We start from the raw sequence: 23,257 nt of genomic DNA on the forward strand, positions 1-23,257 counted from the left end.
TGGGGAAAAAAAAAAATACTTTTGGGGCTGAGACTATATAGCCAAATGGTCAACTGCTTGCCTAGCATGTGTGAGATCCTGGGATTGATCACTAACAATAAAAAGGGAAAAAAAAAAGAAGAACAAGCAAATGATTCAGAAGGGGAAAAAAAACCCCACCATCCTCTGTCCACATTCTAATCCAATCCTGACCCAAGAATTCTTTATTACTGTGTTAGCTCTAAAATTTCTTATACAGATGATTTGTGATCTTAGCTCATGTTTTCCACTGGTCCTCACTGGAATAGTTGACGCAAATTATCCAGTTTGCCATTACTGGGCTCACAGGCCCTTATAAGTAATTATATATGTATCAATTAATCAAACTCATAAGGTTTAAAGCAGTGGCTGCTTATTCAAATGCCTGTGAAGGTCAGATGGAGACTGCAAACAACTGGGAAACACATACCTCATCCTAAAGGGCACTAAGTTAATTTCAACCAGATGCTGACATGAAAGTATACAAAAGCTATGGTCTGCAGAAAAGCTAGAAATCTGGATTTTTAAAAAAATATATATATAAAATCTTATTTTGTAACACTAGCAACCAATTCCATATTTTGTAAAAAAGCATGTGAGCTAATGTTTCTCAACTTGGAGTGATTCTGCTCCACAGGACATCTGCCAATATGTAAAGACATTTTAAAGTCATTTTTTAATTGTCGTAACTAGAGAGAGAATGTGAGGGTGCTACTGGCAGCGAGCAGAAAGAAGTCAACGATGCTGTTAACCACACAACACACGACAGTCCCCAAAACAAAGAAGTATCTAGCCCCAAAGCTCAATTAGGCTAAACCCTGGTACAAGTCGGCATGCTACTGGCCAAACAAAACATGTATGCAGACTTCCACTTGGCTGGGTGGCAGTAGTTCTCCAGTTTGCACGATGCTGCGTTTTAAATCTATACATGTAATGGAAGATGTTGATACCTATGCTCTTTGTGTTCTAGTAGCTGACAGTCCCGACATGTCAGTTTGTCACACGTCTCACAATAAAGCTTCAACTGCTCCTTTTTATGAAAAGGACAAAACACTGGTCTCTGACTAGTCACACCAACTGCCTCTGCAGAAACAATGGGAGGCAAAGAGAAGAAAATTAATACAATTAAATATTAAATAATTATTATATTGTCTGTTTGCACTCAAATCCACTAAGATAGAAGTACTAGTTTAGTCTACAACCTAACTCCCCTAGGTATTACAGATATTACAATAGTAAATATGTTCAGCATTTTATAAGAAAGGGTAAAAGAGCTTTTCACTTTTATATATATTTTACCAAAAATTTTAAAAATCTATGAATTTAGGGGGCTGGGGATTTAGCTCAGCGGGACAGAGCCTGCCTGGCAAGCATGAAGTCACAAGTTCAATTTCTGGTAGCCCTCAAAAAAAAAATCTATGAATTTAATATTAAAAGCAACATAATGAAAGCCTAGATATGTAACTTTTGTGCAATTAATAAAAAGCTTCTTTTGTTATCTATATAACAAGCAAATACCTCAAAGTGGATTTCCAATAAGAGTGTCAGAAGGAAGAGTTATAAACATTTAGGCTCATGCCTTGTATCTTTACAAATTAAAAAACAAAAAAGACAGCAAGTAAAAAAAAAAAAAAAATTGCTCTACAGTTACGTAAAATTAAGGCATCAGAAGAGTTGGGAGTGTAAATGTAAAGCATTATAAGTAAATTCCAATTGTAATACTGACTACTTTGCATTGAAAAGAGTACATTTAATGTTTACTATTGCTCACAATTAGTCAATATAGTAAAGTGGAAAATACAGTAAGAGAGAGAGAAGAAAAAAGGAAATGAAATAATAGATTTATTACCTGGAGATACTTCCTCTTTCTGTCTAACAGTATGGTCTTTTGTGAATTTCACCCTCTGATGAGCTCTAATACATGTCTTACAAAGCCATTCAACACACTCAACACAAAACCCATTAGCTTCTGCATTGTCTTCACAGCTTGTGCATACCTGATAATTTAAAGAAAAACATGTCAGGTACATATCTGAGAAAAATGAAAAGCTTATCATACCGCTAGTCAATAGTATTTATCAGTTTCAACTGACATTATGTGCTAAATTATATGCTGTGAATGGAAACAAACATTAGGTATATTTCTTATTATTTCAATATACTAATTATTCCAGGCACTGTGCTAGGTGTTGAAGCTACAATAATTAGGAAAAGCAAATAGTTCCTGCCCTTGTGATACCTACAGTCTCACATATGCAGAAGAGGTTCAAATCCCTTCTCCCACTGACTAGTGAGTGGACTTGGGCAGGCTAGAGTGCTCATCTTTACAATGAGGATAACAGTACAGATTTTCCTGAGTGGTTACAAACATTCAATTGGTGGCAAATACACATTATCAGAAAAACCACACTAATATGTTAACTACTGAGAAGGAAATAGTTGAGAAGTTATAAGAGCATATTTATGATGGGGAAACTGCTGTAGCTGTAGTAGAGTTGGAAGGCAGCTAAGGCAAGAGGAGAGATGACCCAGGGAAAGCTTTTCCTAAAAAGATCCTCTTAGTAACCAAGATATGAAAGCTGAAACAACAAACTACAAGATGAAAAGCTTTCTAGGCAGAATAAAAGGCTGCAAGCAAGGACAGCATGGAAAACTTAAGAACTGAAAAAAAGGGAGCCAGGTGTGATGACATGTGCCTGTGATCCTAGCACTTGGAAGGCTGAGGCAGGAGGATCACCAGGAGTTCAAGGCTACCCTGCACTATAAGGCCAGACTGAACTATATAGTGAGACCCTGATGCAAGAAACCAAAAAGAACTGAAAGGAAAGAAGTATGACTGAAGTGCAGAGATCAATGGGAAGACTAGCAGAAGGAGCTTGTGGCAAGGCAGGCAGGGACCACACAGAGCAGGGTCACAGACAATGGTGGTCCCTGTTCATAGAAGCCTAAGGGCTTTTAAGAAAGTAGCATGGCAAGATTTCATTTCAGAACCACTTTGCTGCAATGTGGAGAGCAAGACAAACTATAAGGTTTTCCAGGGCTTCAGTGAGAGCTGATGGAAGTGCAGACGAGAAGAGAATGAATTTGGGGAGATTCAAGAAACAAAACTTGTTTGAATGATGCAATGGGTATGGGTGATGAGGAAGAGATAGCACCTGTATTTCTTTTTTTGTTGTTGTCTTTTTGAGAAAGGGTCTCACTATGCAGTTCAGGTTGGTCTTGAACTCACTTTGTAGCCCAGGTTGGTCTCGAACTCACAATGATCCTCCTGCCTCAGCCTCCTGAGTGTTGGGATTACAAGCGTGCACCACCACACCCTGTATTTCTATCTGCAGTAACTATGAAAATGTGGCATATTACATTTACTACCTACAGGGAGTTCTTGTTAACCTCCATGGTTTTTGTTTTTCATTATTAATTTTTTTCTTTTGAGACAAGGTTTCACTTTATAGCAGGCTGGCCCTGAACTCACTATATAGCCCAGGCTGGCCTCATAATTACAGCAATTCTCCTGCCTTAGCCTCCTAAGTGCTGGGATTACAAGCATCACACTATCATGCCTGGCTAGTTTTTGTTACCTTATTTGGGGCTGGGAAGAAAAGAATTTTCTCTTCACTCAAAGATTGCCAAATTCCAGTTACTTGGATAACAGGTCTATAAACCAAAATCCACCATTTCTCAGCTTGAATTATCTTCAACCTTTCTAATACTGTTGGATACTACTGATGCCTACTTCCTGTAAATCACATGCATACTTCGCTATCTTCCAATCCTCACCTCCCTGAATGTCCCTCTGGATCCCACCTAGTACTCTCCTTCCTCTGATTCTAGAGATTTCTGTTGGATCTGGGAGTTGACCTCATTTACTTCCTTAGCCTCAACTATTCCCCCATATAAAAAATTACCTAAAAGCCTATCTCCGCAGCAGGCTACAAAAAAGTAATGAATGTCCATATACACTGCTCAGGGGGTTTCTCTGGTAAAAAAGCAAATTAGAAAATGCTTATTTAAGGACAGATAAAGCAGGATGATTTAAGATTATATATGATATTAACAACACAAGAATAAACTACAAAAGCATAGTTTATCTATAAGGCAGGGAGGAAATAAGGTAGATGGGTACGTAAGACAGGAACAGAAGTTTTGTGAATATGTCCTGCTTCAGAGATATTATTTTTAGGAGCCCATGAATGCTTTACAAGTAGTTGTACACATATAAATTTTACAAATTAAAATTCTACACTGAGGATGTAGCTCTGTGCTACATTTATCTTGGAGAAGTGATACATATACATGTTCTATCTTAATCAGTTTTTACTTTCCCCACCCTCTGCTGTATCCCCTTTCCCATTTCTACAAAGTCTACCTCCCCATTTCCTACCATCTCTCTTTTATTTGTCTTTAAATTATTTCTATTTTGGGTTTCTCATATGAGAGAAACCATGTGATAAACAGCCTAGTGTATGTGAGGCCCTGGGTCCAGGGCCCCAATACCAACAAACAAAGACCCTAAATACTGAAACATAAAAAAAGAGGCTTAACTACATACATGCACAAAAAATTGTTACAATTTTAAAACATAATTTTATTGAATACCTCCAGTACATGTATGTAGCAATTGCTGTCTTTCTTGCTTTCTGTTTTTTGAGAACACTACAATTTCCTCTCAGCTCCAATAGCACTTTGCTGTATGCTATTATTCTGCAAGCCATACTCATCCTTTACAAGTTCCTAACAATGAATGCTGCTGGAAGGAAACAGTGATGCCAGAGGAAGAAACCTGACCCTTGAGGTCAGCTTTCTGCTTAGGATTCTGTGCGTACCACTCCAGCCGCTGCTTCTTCCCCACAGCAGCAGTTCCTTCCTACAGCAAGTTAGCTCTAGTTTGCAAAGCTTCCAGTACCTGTATAACCAGCTTATTTCACCCTACTTCATACCAGTACCAAGGTGTCAGAAGCCTGGGTCCTAAGCTAAACATTCAGATCCTGGTCCCAGCCAAACCGGCACCTCTCCCTCAGTGTTTGAGGTGAAGTTCCACAATGCCTTTCCTTTAAGTGTGCAACACTTACTAATGCCAGCCTTCTGGCTTTGTTTCTTCAGAGTCCTTCCTTAGTTGCTACCTCTGTGATACTTTTTAAGAATTTTCTTCTAAGGCCAATAAATCCGACACTGAAGGCTGAGCATCATATGGCTTCTCTTATATGAAAAACTCAAAACATAAATACTGTAAAGAGCCAAATGAGGCCGGGCATGGTGGCACACGCCTGTAATCCCAGCACTTGGGAGGCTGAGGCAGGAGGATCATTGCGAGTTCAAGACCATCCTGGGCTACAAAGTGAGCTCAAGGGCAGCCGCGTCTGCCTGGCAAGCTCCAGAGTTCGGTTCTGGTTCCCGGAAAAAAAAAAAAAAAAAAAAAAAAAAAAAAAAAGCCAAATGAAAGAGAGATGACAGGAAATGGGGAGGCAGACTTTGTGGAAATGGAAAAGGGAGGTGGACTTGGGGGAGATGGGAAGGGGATGTGGGCGCAGTGAGAGGGCAGGGCTAGGAAATAGAGTGATTAAAATACCACACGTACATGTATCAATTCCCCAAGATCAATGTAATTATTATGCATCACAGATATACACTAATAAAAATATGTATTTTTTCAGAAAACAACTTTATATCTAGTTAACAAATTTTAAAAATTAAAATGTGTCCTTACTGCATCAAGACTAACATCACATAACCTACAATATCCTAGAGAGTATCATTGTCCCTGTCATTAAGAACAAAGATTTCCAGTATAAAAGAGATCCAAATGTAAATCAAGGAAATAAAACCCCGTAAGTCTAAATACGTCTGGGGAAAGAAGACCAAGCCAATGGCACTGAGAACATTGTACCCATGTGGTGGTCTCACAAACCAATGTTTTTGAGGGGGGCAGGGGGCATGCTGAGAACTTATGAACCAAGGGCCTCTTACATGCTCACTTTATAGTGTAATATACCCTGGGCCAGTTTCCATTCTTCAAATCTGGTGTCATAACTATTAGAATGTTTATCCTCTGCAGTAAGCCAGAGGAAAAATTGTTTTGGCTTAGGGAAAACTGTGAGTACTAGTGAAAGAACACAAAGAATTTAATTAGTAATGACAATGTTAATTTATAAAGTGAACCTTGAATTACCATAGTTCAAGAAACAAAAAGTACAGAAATTTGCACTGCATACCTCAAAATTCCTGATAAATAAAGTCAATGATCATTTTTCTCTTAACAGATTTAACTGCTTCTTAGGTCTTCTGTTCCAAGTTAAATAAACTGCCTACATCAATGATGGTGAACCTTTTAGAGCTTTCAATGATGAGAGCCCATCGTGGCACACATGCCAGTTTCAGCACCACTGTGCTAGAGGCATCATCAATGAATCAAGACTCCCAAGGAGAACAATATACTAGAGTCAGCACATGCCTGGTTAACCCCTGCTAGAGTGCCAGACCTTATCCTTAGAGATCTGACATCTCAATTTAAGAGGTCAATAAAAATGTTCTACATGTGAGTTACAAAAGTAGTAAAGAAAAGCAAGATTCCATTAGATCTCTAAATCCAACACCTGTGGTACATAGCTACAATCTCAGCAGCAGGAGGGAGGCTGAGGAAGAAAAACTCAAGGGGTAGGGGGGCCTAACACCTGGACAATGCTACCAAATGAGGCTTTCAAAGTAGTATCATGTAGCTGGGCATGGTGGTACATGCCTTTAACATAGTACCTGATAGGCTGAGAAGGAAGATCACTGCCTGTTCCAGACCAGCCTGGGCTATATAGCGAGACCCCATATCAAAACAACAACAACAAAACCCAATACCATATAGAAAAGAGGACTTACTTAAAAATGTAGAATATTAACTCATCAAGATATATGGTATTTTCCATATGCATCATTAAACAATTCATCATCAACACACAAAAAATGAAAAAAGGAGATAGAAATAAAAATCTAATCAACAATGCACAGCAACTAAGTAAAAGAAATAGAATAATGATGTCAAATAATGTCTTTCTTTGGAGCGTGAGGGGAAAGCAGGGCTGCAATGAGGAACTTCTGTCCTGACCCTGTTTTATTTCTTAAGCTTAACTATTCATTGATATTTTTTAAAATTATTACGTGACTTCATAGATGAATGGCCTGAAGTCTGGCTCCTTGCATAGTTGAGCTCTGCACATTTTTAGGCTACCTCATCACCAGGCGAGAAAAGGCTCAGTATATATACACTTACCTGATTAGACTTTTCCACTGTACTGCTGGGAACCTCAGTAGTGTCCTTCACAAAAAAATTATCTATGATGTGTCTCTCGGCACATTCTTGGCTGCAAATTGGGCATCGAATGACTCCAACTAGGAAAGACAAAGCAACATTCTATATTGAGTATGAACCAATACATATCAACTCTTAGTTTTTTCATAGAGTCCACTAATGGAGACTACCCTGAGTGAGCTACAAAGCCATGAATTGGCTTTGTACATTAAAAGTCTGAGTCAGTCCTAGGCCTATGTGCCTTGGCTGATGAGCCAGCGGTTGGCATGTGGAAACAGAACTCCCTGTGCCACTGGTCTCAGAGGAAGTCTCTATGGCCAGTGATGCTGCTAAGTCTTGAAGGAAAGAGAATATTTCAGCTGAGAACTTTATGGCTCTCATACAAAATGCTACAGAAGTAAATATTAACCCATGGGAAAAACAAGCTTCTCATTAATCAGTGGCATAACACTTTGTTTCTTATTGGACCTGGCTCGTGGCAGTGTGCTGAACTCCTCTCTTACAAGGATTTTCCTAGAAAAAACCCCCGGAAAAGCTGTGTGCACTCAATAAAGAGTGAAGAGTTGGGAGATTGTTGGTCTGAGCCTGTTAAGAGCTCTGAGCCTCTGGACCCCCTAGTGCATTCTAAATTATTGTCTCTTTTATTGTTCATTACACCCTTGCCCAGGGTATAATTAGGGCTCTGAAGTGCCTTATACAGGGACTTCTCCAGCCTGGATGAGTGAAGACCACCTTGAGTGGATGCTGAGAACTGAGATGCTGCAGGATTTCGTGGGACAAATACGAAGACATCCAACGAAGGACCAAAAAGAAAAAAAAAGGTTAGTGCTCCCACCATGAACACAAACTTTCTCATCCAGAGCTAAATATGGGGCAGAATTTGTCGGCAGAGGAGCAACAATACGTACAGCTGCTCTGCATTTTATTAAAGGAATCTGGTGCCCATGTACCCACTAACAATTTGTCCAAAATGTAACAAGAAGTGATTAAATTCAATCCTTGGTTCTCTCAAGCAGGCACCTTAGAAACTAAAAACTAGAAATGTGTGGTAGAAAATCTTAAGAGTCCACAGGAGGGGGGAGGGTCTCTCTTGAGACCTTTGCCACATGAACTCTTCTTCTATCCGTGGTAAGCTCATTACAAAATGAGCTGCTGGCAGCCACAGCTCTCAGGGTTAAAAACAAAAAACAAAAACACAAAAAAACCACTAAAAGTAACAAGTGCAGCAGCTCCCTCTTCTGAGGGCAGGAAATCAAACCTAGCACCTCCCTGGCTTGTTCTTCTCAGGAAGAGTGCACACAAACTGACAGTGAAGGGGATTTTCCCTGGTCGTCACCACCAGAGGTGCCTGGGGAAAACCCAGCTCACCCCAAAGCCCTGAAAGAAAGCTACCTTGATACCTGCAGATTTTAAAAGGCAGCCACAGCCTAGGGAGAAGTTTTTGGCGCCCCTGACTGCTTTCTGGTGGGTACCCAACCGAACTCCAAATGATGAGAATCACCCCTTACATGTTTATGTACCTTCTGAACTTCAACTGTTAAAGGACTTATTCCAAGTGTGATTAGTAACTGTGCTCAGAGTCCGTTTACATCAGGGCTCTTGGAGAGTGTCCTAGATTCATATCGCTTGACTCCTTATATCAAACATCTAGTAAAGACATGCCCGTCTCTCACTCAATTTCTTCATTTTATGTGCAATTTAAAAACCTGTTGTGGAACAGGTCCAAAAGAATACAACAGGCCGGGGTCCCCACGGGTATATAGATGAAGAGATGCTTTCTGGAATGGGGCACGTACACCCCCGCCCTTGAGGAACAGACGCAATACCTTGCAGAAGAATATCAGCAATTAACTGATTTGATGAAAAAGGTGCGGGTACAGTCCCTGAGGATGGGGATCCTGCCCAATCATTTTTACACATTCTCCAAGGCCCAAATGAGTCTTTTACCCAATTTGTGGCCAAATTACAAGAGGCTGTGTGAAGACAAGTTTCTAACACCCACACTACAGATACTTACTCCTCTAATTGGCCTATGCCAATGCCAACCAAAATTGTAAACAGGCCTTAAATCCAGTAAAGGGAACTAATGATATAAAGACATACATCTGAGCTTGCCAAGATATAGGCACTGAATTATATAAAACTAATTTGATGGCCAAGGTTATGGCAGGTTTTGCTAAAGGGACTAAAGGCAATAAAGGTAATGATAAATGTTTCAATTGTGTTAAAATTAGACATGTCTGTAAAAAGTGCAAGGTCTTGCTCAACCTGGGTGGGCCAATGCTGTGGTTACGCAGCTGAAGAGGATAATGCCTCCGGCCAAGATGACTCAGGTGCCCCACCCAATCTCTGCCCTTGCTTCATGAGAGGGTGGCACTGGACTAAGCATTGCTGATCTAAATATCATAAGGATGGGATGCTTCCAACAGAAACGGGGTCCAGGTCTTGCCCCAGGCCCCCCACCAAATGAGAAAAATGACAAATAAACAATGCCAATCAGATCCTTGCTCAGCTTTATCCAACTCAGACCCTATCAGCAACTTCAACAGCCACAGACACGGCTCCTCTTCCCTCACTAGGGGAACAGCCCAAATCACAGGCTTAGACCATGCTGTGGCACAAAGAGTGACCCTTATTGGAGGAAATAAGCCCACTCATGTCCCTTTGGGAGTATGGGCCCCATCTCCAAAGGGACAATAGGGCTTATTTTGGGTAAAGCTGATTTAAACTTACAAGAAGTAACTACTCTCCCAAGCCTTACTGATCAAGACTGTTGTGATGAAATTCAGGTTTTTGCTTGTGCTCAAAATATTTGGGTTTTTGAACAGGGTGATGAGATTGCACTATTGGTTTTACTGCACTATTGGTTTTGTTGCACTTATTAGTCTTCCTGTGTTAAATATAGACAGGTCCAAAGAAAGTAAGACCCTAATAAAAAGGTTACCAAAAGGAAATTTATTTTACTAAAGAAGTACCTAGAGGGCTGGGGATTTAGCTCAGCGGCAAAGTGCCTGCCTGGCAAGCACAAAGTCGTGAGTTCAGTTCCCAGTACCAGAGAAAAACCAAACCAAACCAAACAAAACAAAAAAAGTACCACCTAGAGAAAGGCCCATGTGTTTTGTAAAAATTAACAGAAAATATTTTGAGGGGCTTATAGACACAGGTGCAGATGGCTCTGTATCAATGGACCACCCCTAACTCCTTGGTAGGACCGGGGTCTCCACAATGTCTCACAAAGTGCCTCTCTTTTACCTTATAAAGGACCTGATCAACAACAGGATCTTATCTTACATTATGTGGCTCCTATACCTGTCAATTTATGGGGTCTGCTACAGAAAAGGAAACTAATTTTGACCATAAACAGGGTCTAAGGCACAGCATATAATGAAAAAAATGGGTTTTCAAAATGGTAAAGGAGGGGGCTGGGGATTTAGCTCAGCGGCAAAAGTGCCTGCCTGGCAAGTGCAAGGTCGTGAGTTCAGTTCCCGGTACTGGAGAAAAACCAAAAAAAAAAAAAAAAAAAAAAAAAAAATGGTAAAGGACTAGTAAAAAACTCAGAAGGATTCATTGAGCCTGTTATCTCAGTTCCTAAAAATGATAAACACGGCACTGGCTATCAGTCACATTTTTAATGTGGGGCTACTGTTGCTTCTCCCCCTAAAACCGCTTTACCTTTACAGTGGAAACAGATTCACCCATATTGGTTGAGCAATGGGCCCTTAAACAAGAGAAACTTAGTCCATTATATAAAATGACTACAGAACAATTGCAGTTAAAACATTCAGAATCCTCTGTTATCCCCTGGAATACACCTACTTCTGTTATTCCCAAAAAATCAGGTAAAAGGAGATTATTACAAGATCTAAGAGCTGTAAATGTTTGCTTGCTACATAGGGGGGCACTACAACCAGGACTGCCCAATCCAACTACATTCTCAAGATATTGGCCCTTAATAGTAATTGACTTAAAAGATTGCTTTTTAAATATTCCTCTTTATCCAGTAGATAGGAAGCACTTTGCCTTTTCTGTGCCTAGTATAAATTATAAAGAACCGAAAAGTGTTATCAGTGGGCACTCTACCACAAGGTATAAGAAATAGCCCCACCTTGTGCATTTTTGGTAGCACAAGCCTTAGGAATCAAACTCTTCTGCTTATATTATTCATTATATGGATGATATACTATGGGCTGCACCCAATAGACAACAACTTTATGAGCTATTTGCTGAAACAAAGCAAGACTTCATAACTTTGGTCTCTGTATTGCACCAGATAATGTTCATTTTTCAATTTTTTCTTAAATTGAAAAATTTAACTTTTTCTTAATTGAAAAAATTTTTAATTTTTTAATTGAAAAAATTTTCAATTTTTTCTTAAACATTCATGTATTATTCCAAAAATTGCTAGGCTTGAACCCATTTATCTGGCCCCTATTATCTGGGAACATTAGTGACCAACAGAGCGGTAAGGCCATAAAAACTACAAATCAAATGTGATCGTCTAAAGATTTTAAATGATTCTAAAAAATTATTATGACATACTGGATACAGCCAAAATTGGGTATTACCAACTATCAATTAAAAAAATCTACATGATACCTTACAAGGAGACCCATCTACTGATGGCCCTCATCTTCTGAGGCACAAAAAGAATTAGCAATTATTGAAAAAAATGTTACAACAGCATCAAGTTTTTAGAATAAATATAAACTATCTCCTTATTCTTTATATATTAGATGCACTTCATTCTCCTACAGGCCTTATAGGACAGTTTTGTGAAAAGGAGATATGCCCTATTGAATGCCTATATGTAAAACAAATTGCTAAAGTTGTCACCTTGGGCAGGATAAGGCCTAAACAGCTCTTTGGTATTGATCACACAATGATTGTATTACCTACTGATTTAAATCAATATTTGATTCTGTTACAAAAAGGCCTAGGGTTTTTTTTTTTATTTTAAAAATAAAAGGAGGAAAATATTAACAGACAGTCGACATTTTACAAAATAGCAAAGGAACAGTACAGACAGTACAGAGTTACAAACAGAGTGGTAGGGAATTAACAATGCTTGTTGTATTACATATTGATATCTTCAAAGTGGTTTCTCATGAAAACAGATATAGACATACAAAGCTGATCAACCAAGGACTCATTGACAGTTTCTTTCAGCAAAGAAATACAAGACAGTAGAACAGCCATGTTAACTATCCTGCATATACATACATACAAACTTTCTCCTTCTTTGCCTTCTCTTTTCCCATATCCCAGTTATCCTTTACCTTTGAGTGCTTTCCTATCAATTTACAATGTCTATCATATCTCCTAGTTTAAATTAACTAAAAAGGCCTAGGTTTAAAAAAAAAAAAAAAAAGGCCGAGGTTGACAAATAATATTTATAGACTTTATAGGACAAACTGATAATCATTTTCTCAACAATCTTATTTTTCAATTTTTTCTTAAACATTCATGTATTATTCCAAAAATTACTAGACTTGAACCCATTTATAATGTCATGATTTATTTAACGATGGTTCATCTAAACACAAGGCTGAAATTTGGAATAAAATTATCAACAGGTAATACAGAACCTGAACTTCCTGCACCGAGATCAGAAATTACTGCTATCCTAGTTGTTATTCAGCAGTTTAATCATGAATGTATCAATATAATTTAGTGATTCTGCTTATGCTGTTTATCTTATCCAAAGGCTCAAGAGCACCGTTTTGCAGACTACTTTGGAACCACATCTATTTACTTCTCAGATTACAAAAGGCAATTCAAACTAGAACTGCCCCTTTATATCATAGTCACTTAAGATCCCACTCCAGATTTTTAACATTTGGAAACCAACAGGCTAATTCATTAATTGCATTTATAACCCCATTTGATGCAGCTAGACAATCTCACTTTTATCATTATCAAAACAGTAAGACTTTACTAGAGAATTCCAATTGCCGAGTTCACAAACAAGAAAAATTGTCATGTCTTCACTAATTACCAGTGGCTCCCTAAGCCTGTGCCACTAGAGAGCAGTAACACTTAGGCCTTAAAACACAATGATATTTGGCAAATAGATGTTATGCATTTTTCGTCCTTTGATAAATTACAGTATGTTCATGTGTCTACTGATACTTACTCTCATATGATACATGAGATCTATAATACAGGAGAAAAAATTCACCATGTTCAACAACACTGTGATTATTTGCTTCTATGGGTATCCCACATGCCATAAAAAATAACAATGAGTCCTCATATATTACAAAGCATTACAACCCTTTTGTTTTCTAGCAATCCTTTCTTCAACTGTGGCATACTAAACATATCACCCTACAGCCCACAAGGACAGGCAATTATAGAATGTGCGAATCTATTCTTTTTTTTTTTTTTGGTTTTTCTCCGGTACCGGGAACCGAACTCACGACTTTGCACTTGCCAGGCAGGCGTTTTTGCCGCTGAGCTAAATCCCCAGCCGCCGAATCTATTCTTAAAAATACAATTACATTTGGTTGTGTGGCCACTTTACAACATTTCAACTAGTCAAATATGTACTCATACTATTTTCTTCATCATCTGAATCAAGGAGATCTGCATTTCCTGTCTGTATCAGTTGATTCTTGCTCCATTTCACTGTCAGAGGAACTTTGGCTCATATAGCCAAAGTCAAAGTCATCATCATCATCTACCCACACCATCTTTCTGTTATGAAACTATGTATTTTACCATAATTGACCATCTTCATCATCCATGCACGAGTAATCTTATGATGAATTTTTGACCTCCTCCAAAACTTGTACATCTGTTTTTTCATGTGCAGTTGTACTGAATTGAGCTACTTCTACCAGAAAAATTAGAACTTGTTTTTAAACAAATCCTGGAGTGGTGTGGGTCTTCTGGACCCTCTGTGATGTTCAGGTAAACATAAGCAAAACCAGTTGGATGGAGCATAAAGGTGGGTCCACATACCATTTCACACTTTTGCACACATGCACACTACTTGCTGTTCATCATACCAAGTGGGTAAACACCTAGATGCTTCCTGTATCCCTCAGGGAAAGATACTGAGACCCACAGCTGGCTACTATATATAATGCTACAGTACAAATTTACAGTAGAAAAGTAAGGGATGGGTCCACTGGACCAGAGGTTAATGGAATTTTACTGAGCCAGGAAGACATGCCTAGTAAACAAACAGACTTATAACAAACAAAACTCTAGTAATTAAGATGATGTGGTATTTCTAAAAATAAACAAACAATTAAATACACATATCAGAAACAGACCTAGCTATCTGTGCACTCAACAGATATGGCACTAAAAATCAGTAGGAAAATAAATGAACTTTTACAGGACACTGGAACAGCTACCTGCACCCAAAAGTAAGTATTGTGGGCAGATTAAGAATTTTAAAACATTTGCTATATACTTTGGATGTTGAATGTCCCCCAATGACCCATCCCCAAAGTAGTACCACTGGAAATGGCAAAAGTTTCAAGGGGTGAGCTGAGCAGAGGAGATCCTTAGGTCCTTGGGGATGAGGCTCAAGGGAAAGAAAGTACTATTTAGAACCACAAGCCCCCTCCTCCCCATCTGCCTCATGGTCATAGCATGACCACAGGCTCAAAGCAATGGGCCCAACTGATGGCACACTGAAGCTTCCAAAACTGTAATTAAAAATTAGCCTTTTGTCTTTATAAATGGATTGTTTTAGGCATTTTGTTAGTGATGAAAAGCTGACTAATACAACACCAACAATGAAATACAGGAAATATCTTTGTGACCTTGGGAGTAGGAATAAGCTTCTTAATAAACCAAGATAAGTAAAAGTGAAAGACTAATATATTCAACTTTGTACACAATTACAGGTACCCAAATATTACTATTTTCAAAGTGAGAAGACAAGCCCCAAACTGGAAGATATGTTTAACATGTCTGAACATTTATGAAATTGTTTTTTGGTTATTAATCCCTATACAATATAGTAAACAACTATTTAGAGTATATTAGGTATTACAAATATAGAGATGGTTTACAAATACGAAAGGATGTACAGAGATTACATGAAAATTCTATACTATTTTATGTAAGAGACTTTAGCATCATTTTATGTAAGAGACTTTAGCATTACATGAAAATTCTATACTATTTCATGTAAGAGACTTTAGCGTCTAAGAGACTTTAGCATCACTAACACGAAAGGATGTGCACAGATTACATGAAAATTCTATACTACTTTATATAAGAGACTTCAGCATCTCCAAACAAACCCATACTTTTCTACTGTAAATCTGTACTGTAATAAATTTTGGTGCTGGGATTTGGTGCTGTAACCAATCTCTCCAGATCCTGTGGAATAAATGCAGCTACCCTAATCAGAAATGTTGGCTACAAGCCGGCAGTGGTGGTACACGCCTGTAATCCCAGCACTCAGGAGGCTGAGGCAGAAAGATCATTGTGAGTTTGGGGCTACAAAGCAAGCAAAAGGCTAGCCTGAACTGCATAGTGAGACCCTGTCTCAAAAAGACAAAAAAAAAAAAAAAGAAAAAAAGAAAGTAAGAATTGTTGGTTACAAAGGGATATACACACATAGTAGTTAAATAAATCAAAACAAAACCCCTGAAACAAACCCATACAAATTGGATCAACTGGTTGAGAGAACTGCAAAAGCCATCTTTATCCTGACAAGTACAAAATACTGCCTAAAGTAATCAAAGATGATTTAAATTCTTGGAGATGTATATGTACTGTGTGCATGAAGTAAAGAACACAGTAAAGATATCAGTTCTTCAGAAATGCATCAATAGGTATATACGCTTCTATCTAAATCACAGCAATATTTTTTGCATTTACATACAAGTACATTCAAAGATTTTATATAGGAAGGAAAAAGTATTAGAATAGTGAAACTAATTCTGAAATACCAAGTGAGAATAATTACTATATCCTATTTTTAAGACCCATTCATACAGTAATTAAGACCAAGTGGTCCTGAAAGAGGGGAAGATACATAAACAAATGGACTACAATAGTGGATCCAGAAATATACCTAAAAAGTAAACTGACTTTTGGCAGCGTTGTGAAAACAATTCAGTGGAAAGAGGTTAAAGTATTTTTTTGATCAGCTGTACTGGAACTCCATATCCATAGGCAAAAATAAAAAATGAACTTCAACCTAAACTCCATACTTTATATAAATTTAACTCAAGGTGGGTCAGATTTAAATGTAAATCACAAAATTTATAAAACCTTAAGAAGAAAAGCTTAATGACTTAGGACTTGATCTAGAGTTCTTAAACATGATACAAAAAATACAGCCTGCAAGTAAAAAGTACGGATGAACCTGAGTTCATTAAAAGCAAAACCTTTTCACTTTTGTAAAAGGCCCTGTTGAAGAAGATGAAAAGACCTACACTGAAAGAAACTTCATATTTGGAAACTTCGTATTTGACATAGAATTAATTTCTATAATATATAAAGAACTCTCAAAATGTAACAGTAAAAATAACTGAATTAAAAATGAGCAAAAGATATGAAGCTATTTCTATGATGAAGATACACAGGTAGCAGGCTGGGCATGGTGGCGCACGTAATCCCAATACTAGGGAGGCCGAGGAAGGAGGACTGCTCCAAGTTCAAGACCTGACTGGGCTACAAAGTGAGATCAAGGCCAGCCTCAACTGCATAGTGAGACACTGACTCAAAAATACTTACTTACTTACTTACTTACTTACTTACTAACTAACTAACTAACTAACTAACTAAATATATATATATATATATATATATATATATATATATATATATATATATACCTCCATAGCAAATGAGCACATGAGATGTGTTACTAGCTATAGTTAAGTGGAAATTATGATTATGATGTGATATCAGTACAGTTATTAGAATAGCTAGAATAAAAGTTGTAACAATACCAAACATTGAGAAACTGGATCTCTCACACATTTGTCAATGGGAATGTAAAATAACAGCCTCCCTGGAAATTTTTTAATGTAATTCAGCAATCTCATTCAAAGGCATTCTGAAGTCCAGACAAAAACCTAAAAGTAACATAATGGTTAAATAAACTGTGATACATCTATACCATCAATGGTACATCCATACCATCCAATATTACCAAAAAAAGCAACTATGAATAACAGAATAAATTGGATGAAGCTTAACGGATACCACCCTGAGTAGAAAAAGCCAGTTTCAAAGGGTCAATTATGAATGATTTACTTACAAAATACTCTCAAAATGAGATTATACAATAGAAAATATAGTAATGGTTTCCCCAAAATTAGCAATGGGGCTGGGGAGGAAGGAAGAGGGTGGGTGTGACTACAAAGGGGTAGCATGAGGGAGAGCTATTTCGTAGTGCTGGAACTCTGTTCTGTATCCTCACCTTGATAGTGGTGTGAAGTGAAAGTTCTCTGAAGAAAAGGCATTTATAGTAAAGACACAGCAGACTATTTCACCTCAGCTTAGTACAACACCATGGAGAGAAGGAATGCTACAAGCCTAGAGTCAAAAATCATCTTTAGACTATGTTAGGACTTTTAGAAAAATAGCCATTTTACTTTTAACCTTTGTATCTGACCTGATATTGTCCTACTAAGGAAACCTCTCAGAATATATTGTTGCTGGGTGTGGTGGCGAACGCCCATAATCCCAGCACTTGAGAGGCTGAGGAAGGAGGATTGCTGTGAGTTCAGAGTTCAAGGCCAGCCGGGGCTACAAAGTGAGTTCAAGGCCAGCCCGAACAGCACAGTGAAAACTCTGTCTCAACAAGAAAACACAAAAACAAGAACAAAAAGCCCTCAGAATACATTGTTTGCTATACACTGTGATGAAAAGCAAACCACTAGCCTCCGCCAACCCTAAAACTAAGAACACTCCCCACTTTCCTACAAAATGCTTCCCCTCAATTTATTCTTTAGATGTACAGACTTTCCTCTTTGGTATGAAAGTTCACACAACCTCTTTCACTTTGGATTACATTATTCAGGATAACTTAAATGCGTTCTCAATCCTTGGTAACTCATGTTTGGCCCAGAATAAATGATTTCGTACATACTTTAAAATGGAGTTGTTGAGCTTGGGATGTAGCTCAGTGGCACAGTGCTTGCTTGGTAAGCACAAGGCTGTGAGTTCAATTCCTGGTACCAAAACAAATAAATAAATAAAAATAAAATGGACTGTTATTTTGCATCAACAGTGGTGCATGATAAAACAAAACAAAAAAAACAGTGGTACATGAGGCTGGGTGTGGGGGCACATGCCTATAATCCCAGCACTCAGGGGACTGAGGCAGGAGGACTGCTGAATTCAGGCCTACTGGAACTACGTAGGGAGAACCTGTCTCAAAAGAAAATACAGCTCAACAGCACAGCACCTGCCTGGCAAGCGTGAGGTTGTGAGTTTGATTTCTGGTATAAAATAATATAATAAAATAATAATAATAATAATAAATGTTTTTAAAACCCTAAAATGAATTCACCTTTTCTTAATGTTCCCTTTAACCACTTTAACCTTATGCCACAGATAAGCAAACTGAAATCAGAGAATGGGTAACGTGGCCATAGTTACATTAGTGGAGCTAATCACTGTCCAAGTCCTGTACTATATTTAGTGCACCTTAAAAAATCTTTTAGAAAAAGATCATACTGGTTATACCATTAGTCTACAAATTTAAAAAGAAATTTATTTCTGTGTGGCCATAAATTTAACCTAAATTAAACACAAATACTGTAATATTAACCTAACAGTACTTTCTTACCCATAAATTTAGTGGGAAATGTAATTTCTATCATTTCAGGTCTGAGCACACTTGTGATTTCTTTATGCAAACTCAGTACAAAGTAGCACCTAGAACACATCTTTCCAAAAATCAGACCAATTAAAACCTGAGTAAGGAAAAAAAAATAATTCTCTGATAAGGGTGGATCATTTGACTTTAACCACTGACCACTGTATTTTTAATGGTCATGGTTATTTCTATTTGGTTTTGTATATTTGTCTTTTTGAGACAGGGTCTCATTATGCAGTTCAAGCTGACCTTGAACTCACTTTGTAAACCAGGCTGGTCTTGAACTCACAAGGATCCTCCTGCCTCAGCCTCCCGAGTGCTGGGATTACAGGCGCCACCATGCCTGGCATCTACTTGTTATTTAATTAGGTTGGAATTTTAAAAATGGAATGTAACTTCAAGTCTGTTTTTGAATGTCACCTTTGATAAAGCTTTCACGCTTACCATCTTCCTGTATGCCTCATCTTCTGCTGGTCTACTTCTTTACTCCTTGGCATTTATCGCCCTTTTACTTCATTTACTTATGTCTGTCTACCTATTCCAATTTTAATATATGTGCTACCAAAGAGAGCACATGTCTGGCTATTCCAAACAGAATGTAAATGCCATCAGGTAGGGATTTTTTTTATCTATTCAATTCACTGATATTACAAAGCACTTAGAAATGTGTCTGACACAGTGCTCAATGAGTATTTGTGGACAACAAAAACCTCCATTAGCAATACTCCATGATCCACAATCCACCACTGAGGAACCTGTACTTCAGCATAAAGAGACATGTTTAAGAATGTTTATAGCAGCATGTTCAACTGGAAACAATCCAAATGTCCACCAACAAGAGACAAGTTATTGTGACATATTCAAATAATGCAATACCAGACGGTGACAAGATGAATACGATTAAATTGTAGATATCACAGGACTGGGCTGGGGATTTAGCTCAGCAGCACAGTGCCTGCCTGGCAAGTGCAAGGTCGCGAATTCGATTCCCAGTACTGGAAAAACAAAACAAAAGAAAAAAAAGAAGGTATCACAGGACTGATTCCCCAAAAATGTCTTAAGTGAAAAATACCAGTCACAGAAACATATATATCATATTGTATTAAAAGCTCATTAATAGGACTGAAGGTAGAGCTCAGAGGTACAGTGCTTTTCTAGCATGTGCAAGGCCCGAAGTTCAACCCCTAGCATCCCAAAAAGAAAAGCTCAAAAACACTTGAATCCAGCCACACATGGAGGTACATGCCTGTATTCCCAGCACTTGGAGGCTGAGGCATGAGGACTGCAATGATTTCAAAGCCAGCCTGGGGTGGGGCTGGGGATTTAGCTCAGCAGCACAGCACCTGCCTGGCAAGCATAAGGTTGTGAGTTCGATTCCCGGTACTGGAGAAAAACAAAAAAACAAGAAGCCAGCCTGGGATGCACAGTGAGACCCTGCCTTTAAAAAAATGAAACAAAAAACCTCTATAGGAAAACAGGGAGTAAACTTTAAAGAGAAACAGGAAATGCTACAAATCGCTTCTTTTTGACAAAGTTAAACAGTAAGAATACAGAATATGTCAGAAACAAGTTAAATGAGGAGACCACCCATTTTAATAAGTTGGAGCTACCAACACAACCCAGTGTTATATTTTTCATTTTAAAGGAAAAAAGCTGTTGAAAGTTTTATGTGCATTACCCATCTAAATAAATAAGTGTCTATGATTATTATAAGGTCATAAAACATGACTGTTTTAGGACATTTATTCTAAATCACTAATTATACACTTACAAAAGTAACTGGATTTAAAAACAAACCGATTAGCATCTGTTTTTAATTTTTCTATTAATTATGTGAGAAAAGCTTTCTGGCTTTGTGAGGTAGGTATAATATGCTTTTTCCTAAAGCAACCAACATACATTACAAAGGCTCAACCAGAGACTTAATTAAAAAACAAAACAAAACAAAACACCACTGCTCAAGATAGTGTCCTACACAGAAATCAAGAAAAGGACAAACTAAAGAAGAAATAAAAAGAGACCACAAGGAACATTGGTCAGCCTGGGTCTGGGCTTGATTAAATACCTGCTTTGCATAGGTTTCTTGCTGGTTACTTCTTTTTGTGTGTGTGTGTGGTTTTTTTTTTGGTTTTTCTCCAGTACCGGGAACTGAACTCACGACCTTGCACTTGCCAGGCAGGCGCTTTTGCCGCTTATCTAAATCCCCAGCCCCTAGCTGCTGGTTACTTCTTAAAAGCTGTGTGGTTTTTCCAGAGTTCTGCTGCAGGTATGTTCAGAGGACTATGGATGTTGGATTCTCCTTGCAGGCTCTGGTTGGATACCAAATGATCCTGACATGGTACAAAGCAGATGGACCACTTGTCTTTGAGGATGTCCAAGTGGATGTTACCCTAGGTGTCCACAATGGAGTGGTAGCAGGGAGTGAAGAACTTCTCTGTGAGTGCATTGTAAGGGTAGCCCATGGGGAACCCTAGGAAGAGCATACACCTCAGGTCAGCTGGCATATACCACGCCAGTTGCTCCATGGACAGTTCCTACCCGTTTGAAAAGGATATCTGATTCAGGGAAGGCAGAAACTCCTTTTGTCACCAGACACAGTGAGGGTCTTCAGCTCCTGCTCTAGCCTCTTGCCCACAGGGCCCTGAGGGTGGGGTCGGGGAGTGCCTCTGCTGGGTTTGGCTCCTTTGTAGTGAGAAAGGGAAAGAACTTCCTTTGTCCAAGGCCATCCATATGCTTGAACATGTGCATTTGGCCTTGGACAAAGGAAGTTCTTTCCCTTTCTCACTTGTAGTTTTCAAGAATAACTATAGGGGGGCTGGAGATTTAGCTCAGCGGCAAAGTGCCTGCCTGGCAAGCGCAAGGTCGTCAGTTCGATTCCTGGTACTGTAAGAAAAACAAAACAAAAAAAAAAAAACAAAGAGAATAACTACAGGATGTGCTACAAATAAAACTTCTTAAGACAGGGAGGAACTGGCTGGAACAGTCCAATCTTTGTTCCTATCCCCTCAGAACTAGGATGTTCTCAAATGCGTTAGCCTAGTGACCCAGGCTGGTCTCCTGAGTTCTAGGCTGCTTACTGGGGTCTTCACCTGCAGTCTACAGATAAGATTTCAACTCCTTTGGAGCAGCTCTCCTGAACCTTCAGAGCTGGTTTGTAATGAATCCTCAGTTGACACTTGATCCCTACCTGCTTCATTTAACTGGCTATGTTTTGAGTGTTCTGTATCACTAAACTTGGACAAATAGTAAAAATGTAGTCCAAAACATGGTGGGCTGAAATAGTCACCAGAGTAATAAACTTGTCTCACAATATGAAACCTAAAGAACGTTATGATATCAGTCAAAGCAGATTTCAGAATAAGGACTCTTTAACAAAGAACAATGAAAGCCTGGCGAGGTGGTGCACACCTGTAATCCCAGCACTCAGGAGGCTGAAACAGGAGGACCATTACGAGTTTGAGACCAGCCTGGGCTACAAAATGAGCACAAGGCCAGCCTGAACTGCATAGCGAGACCCCCTCTCAAAAAAAGACAACAAAACAAAACAAAGAACAATGAATAATGATAAAGGGGACAAGTCTTCAAGAAGACATAATCCTAAAAACACATGCACTTAGTTAACAACTTCATAAAACATAAAAAAGAGTTGATACAGTTAAAAAGAAAAAAAGACAAATTCACAGTATAGCAGAGATTATAACTCTCCACCCAATAATCAATAGTTGACAGAAAGTCAGAAAAAGCTATAGAAGAGTTGAACAAAAGAAAAGGGTCAACTAAACCAACATTTTCAGAACAACCAATGCCATTAGGATGCATATTCCCCTAGTGTACATTGGATAGTCACACCAAGATACAACATATACTGAGCAATACACACATTTATTTATTTATTTATTGATTGATTGATTGATTGGTTTTTCTTCCGGTACCAAGAATCAAACTCATGACCTTGCGCTTGCCAGGCAGGCACTGTGCCATTGAGCTAAATTCCCAGCCCCAATAAACATGTTTTAAAAGTACTAAAAATAGAGTACTACATAGTGAGTTAGGCAAGGGATATAGTTCAGTGGCACAGCACCTGCCTGGAAAACAGAAGGTCCTGAGTTTCATTCCTGGTACCAAAAAAAAAAGAAAAAGAG

General features: G+C 38.4%; 1 protein-coding gene across 1 annotated transcript in view; it reads right to left on the reverse strand.

Annotated features, from left to right (window-relative positions):
- Window positions 1-23,257, reverse strand: part of Trim24 (tripartite motif containing 24) — a gene marked incomplete in the record, with an annotated part of 112,665 nt that overhangs the window by 53,840 nt on the left and 35,568 nt on the right. Inside the window, 3 exon segments of the mRNA XM_013504966.1 lie at window positions 969-1,101; window positions 1,868-2,015; window positions 7,274-7,392. Coding sequence (XP_013360420.1) covers window positions 969-1,101; window positions 1,868-2,015; window positions 7,274-7,392 — 400 coding nt within the window.

This window comes from Chinchilla lanigera, unplaced genomic scaffold (assembly GCF_000276665.1).
Source record: "Chinchilla lanigera isolate Chin_1 unplaced genomic scaffold, ChiLan1.0 scaffold00093, whole genome shotgun sequence".
NCBI lineage: Eukaryota > Metazoa > Chordata > Mammalia > Rodentia > Chinchillidae > Chinchilla > Chinchilla lanigera.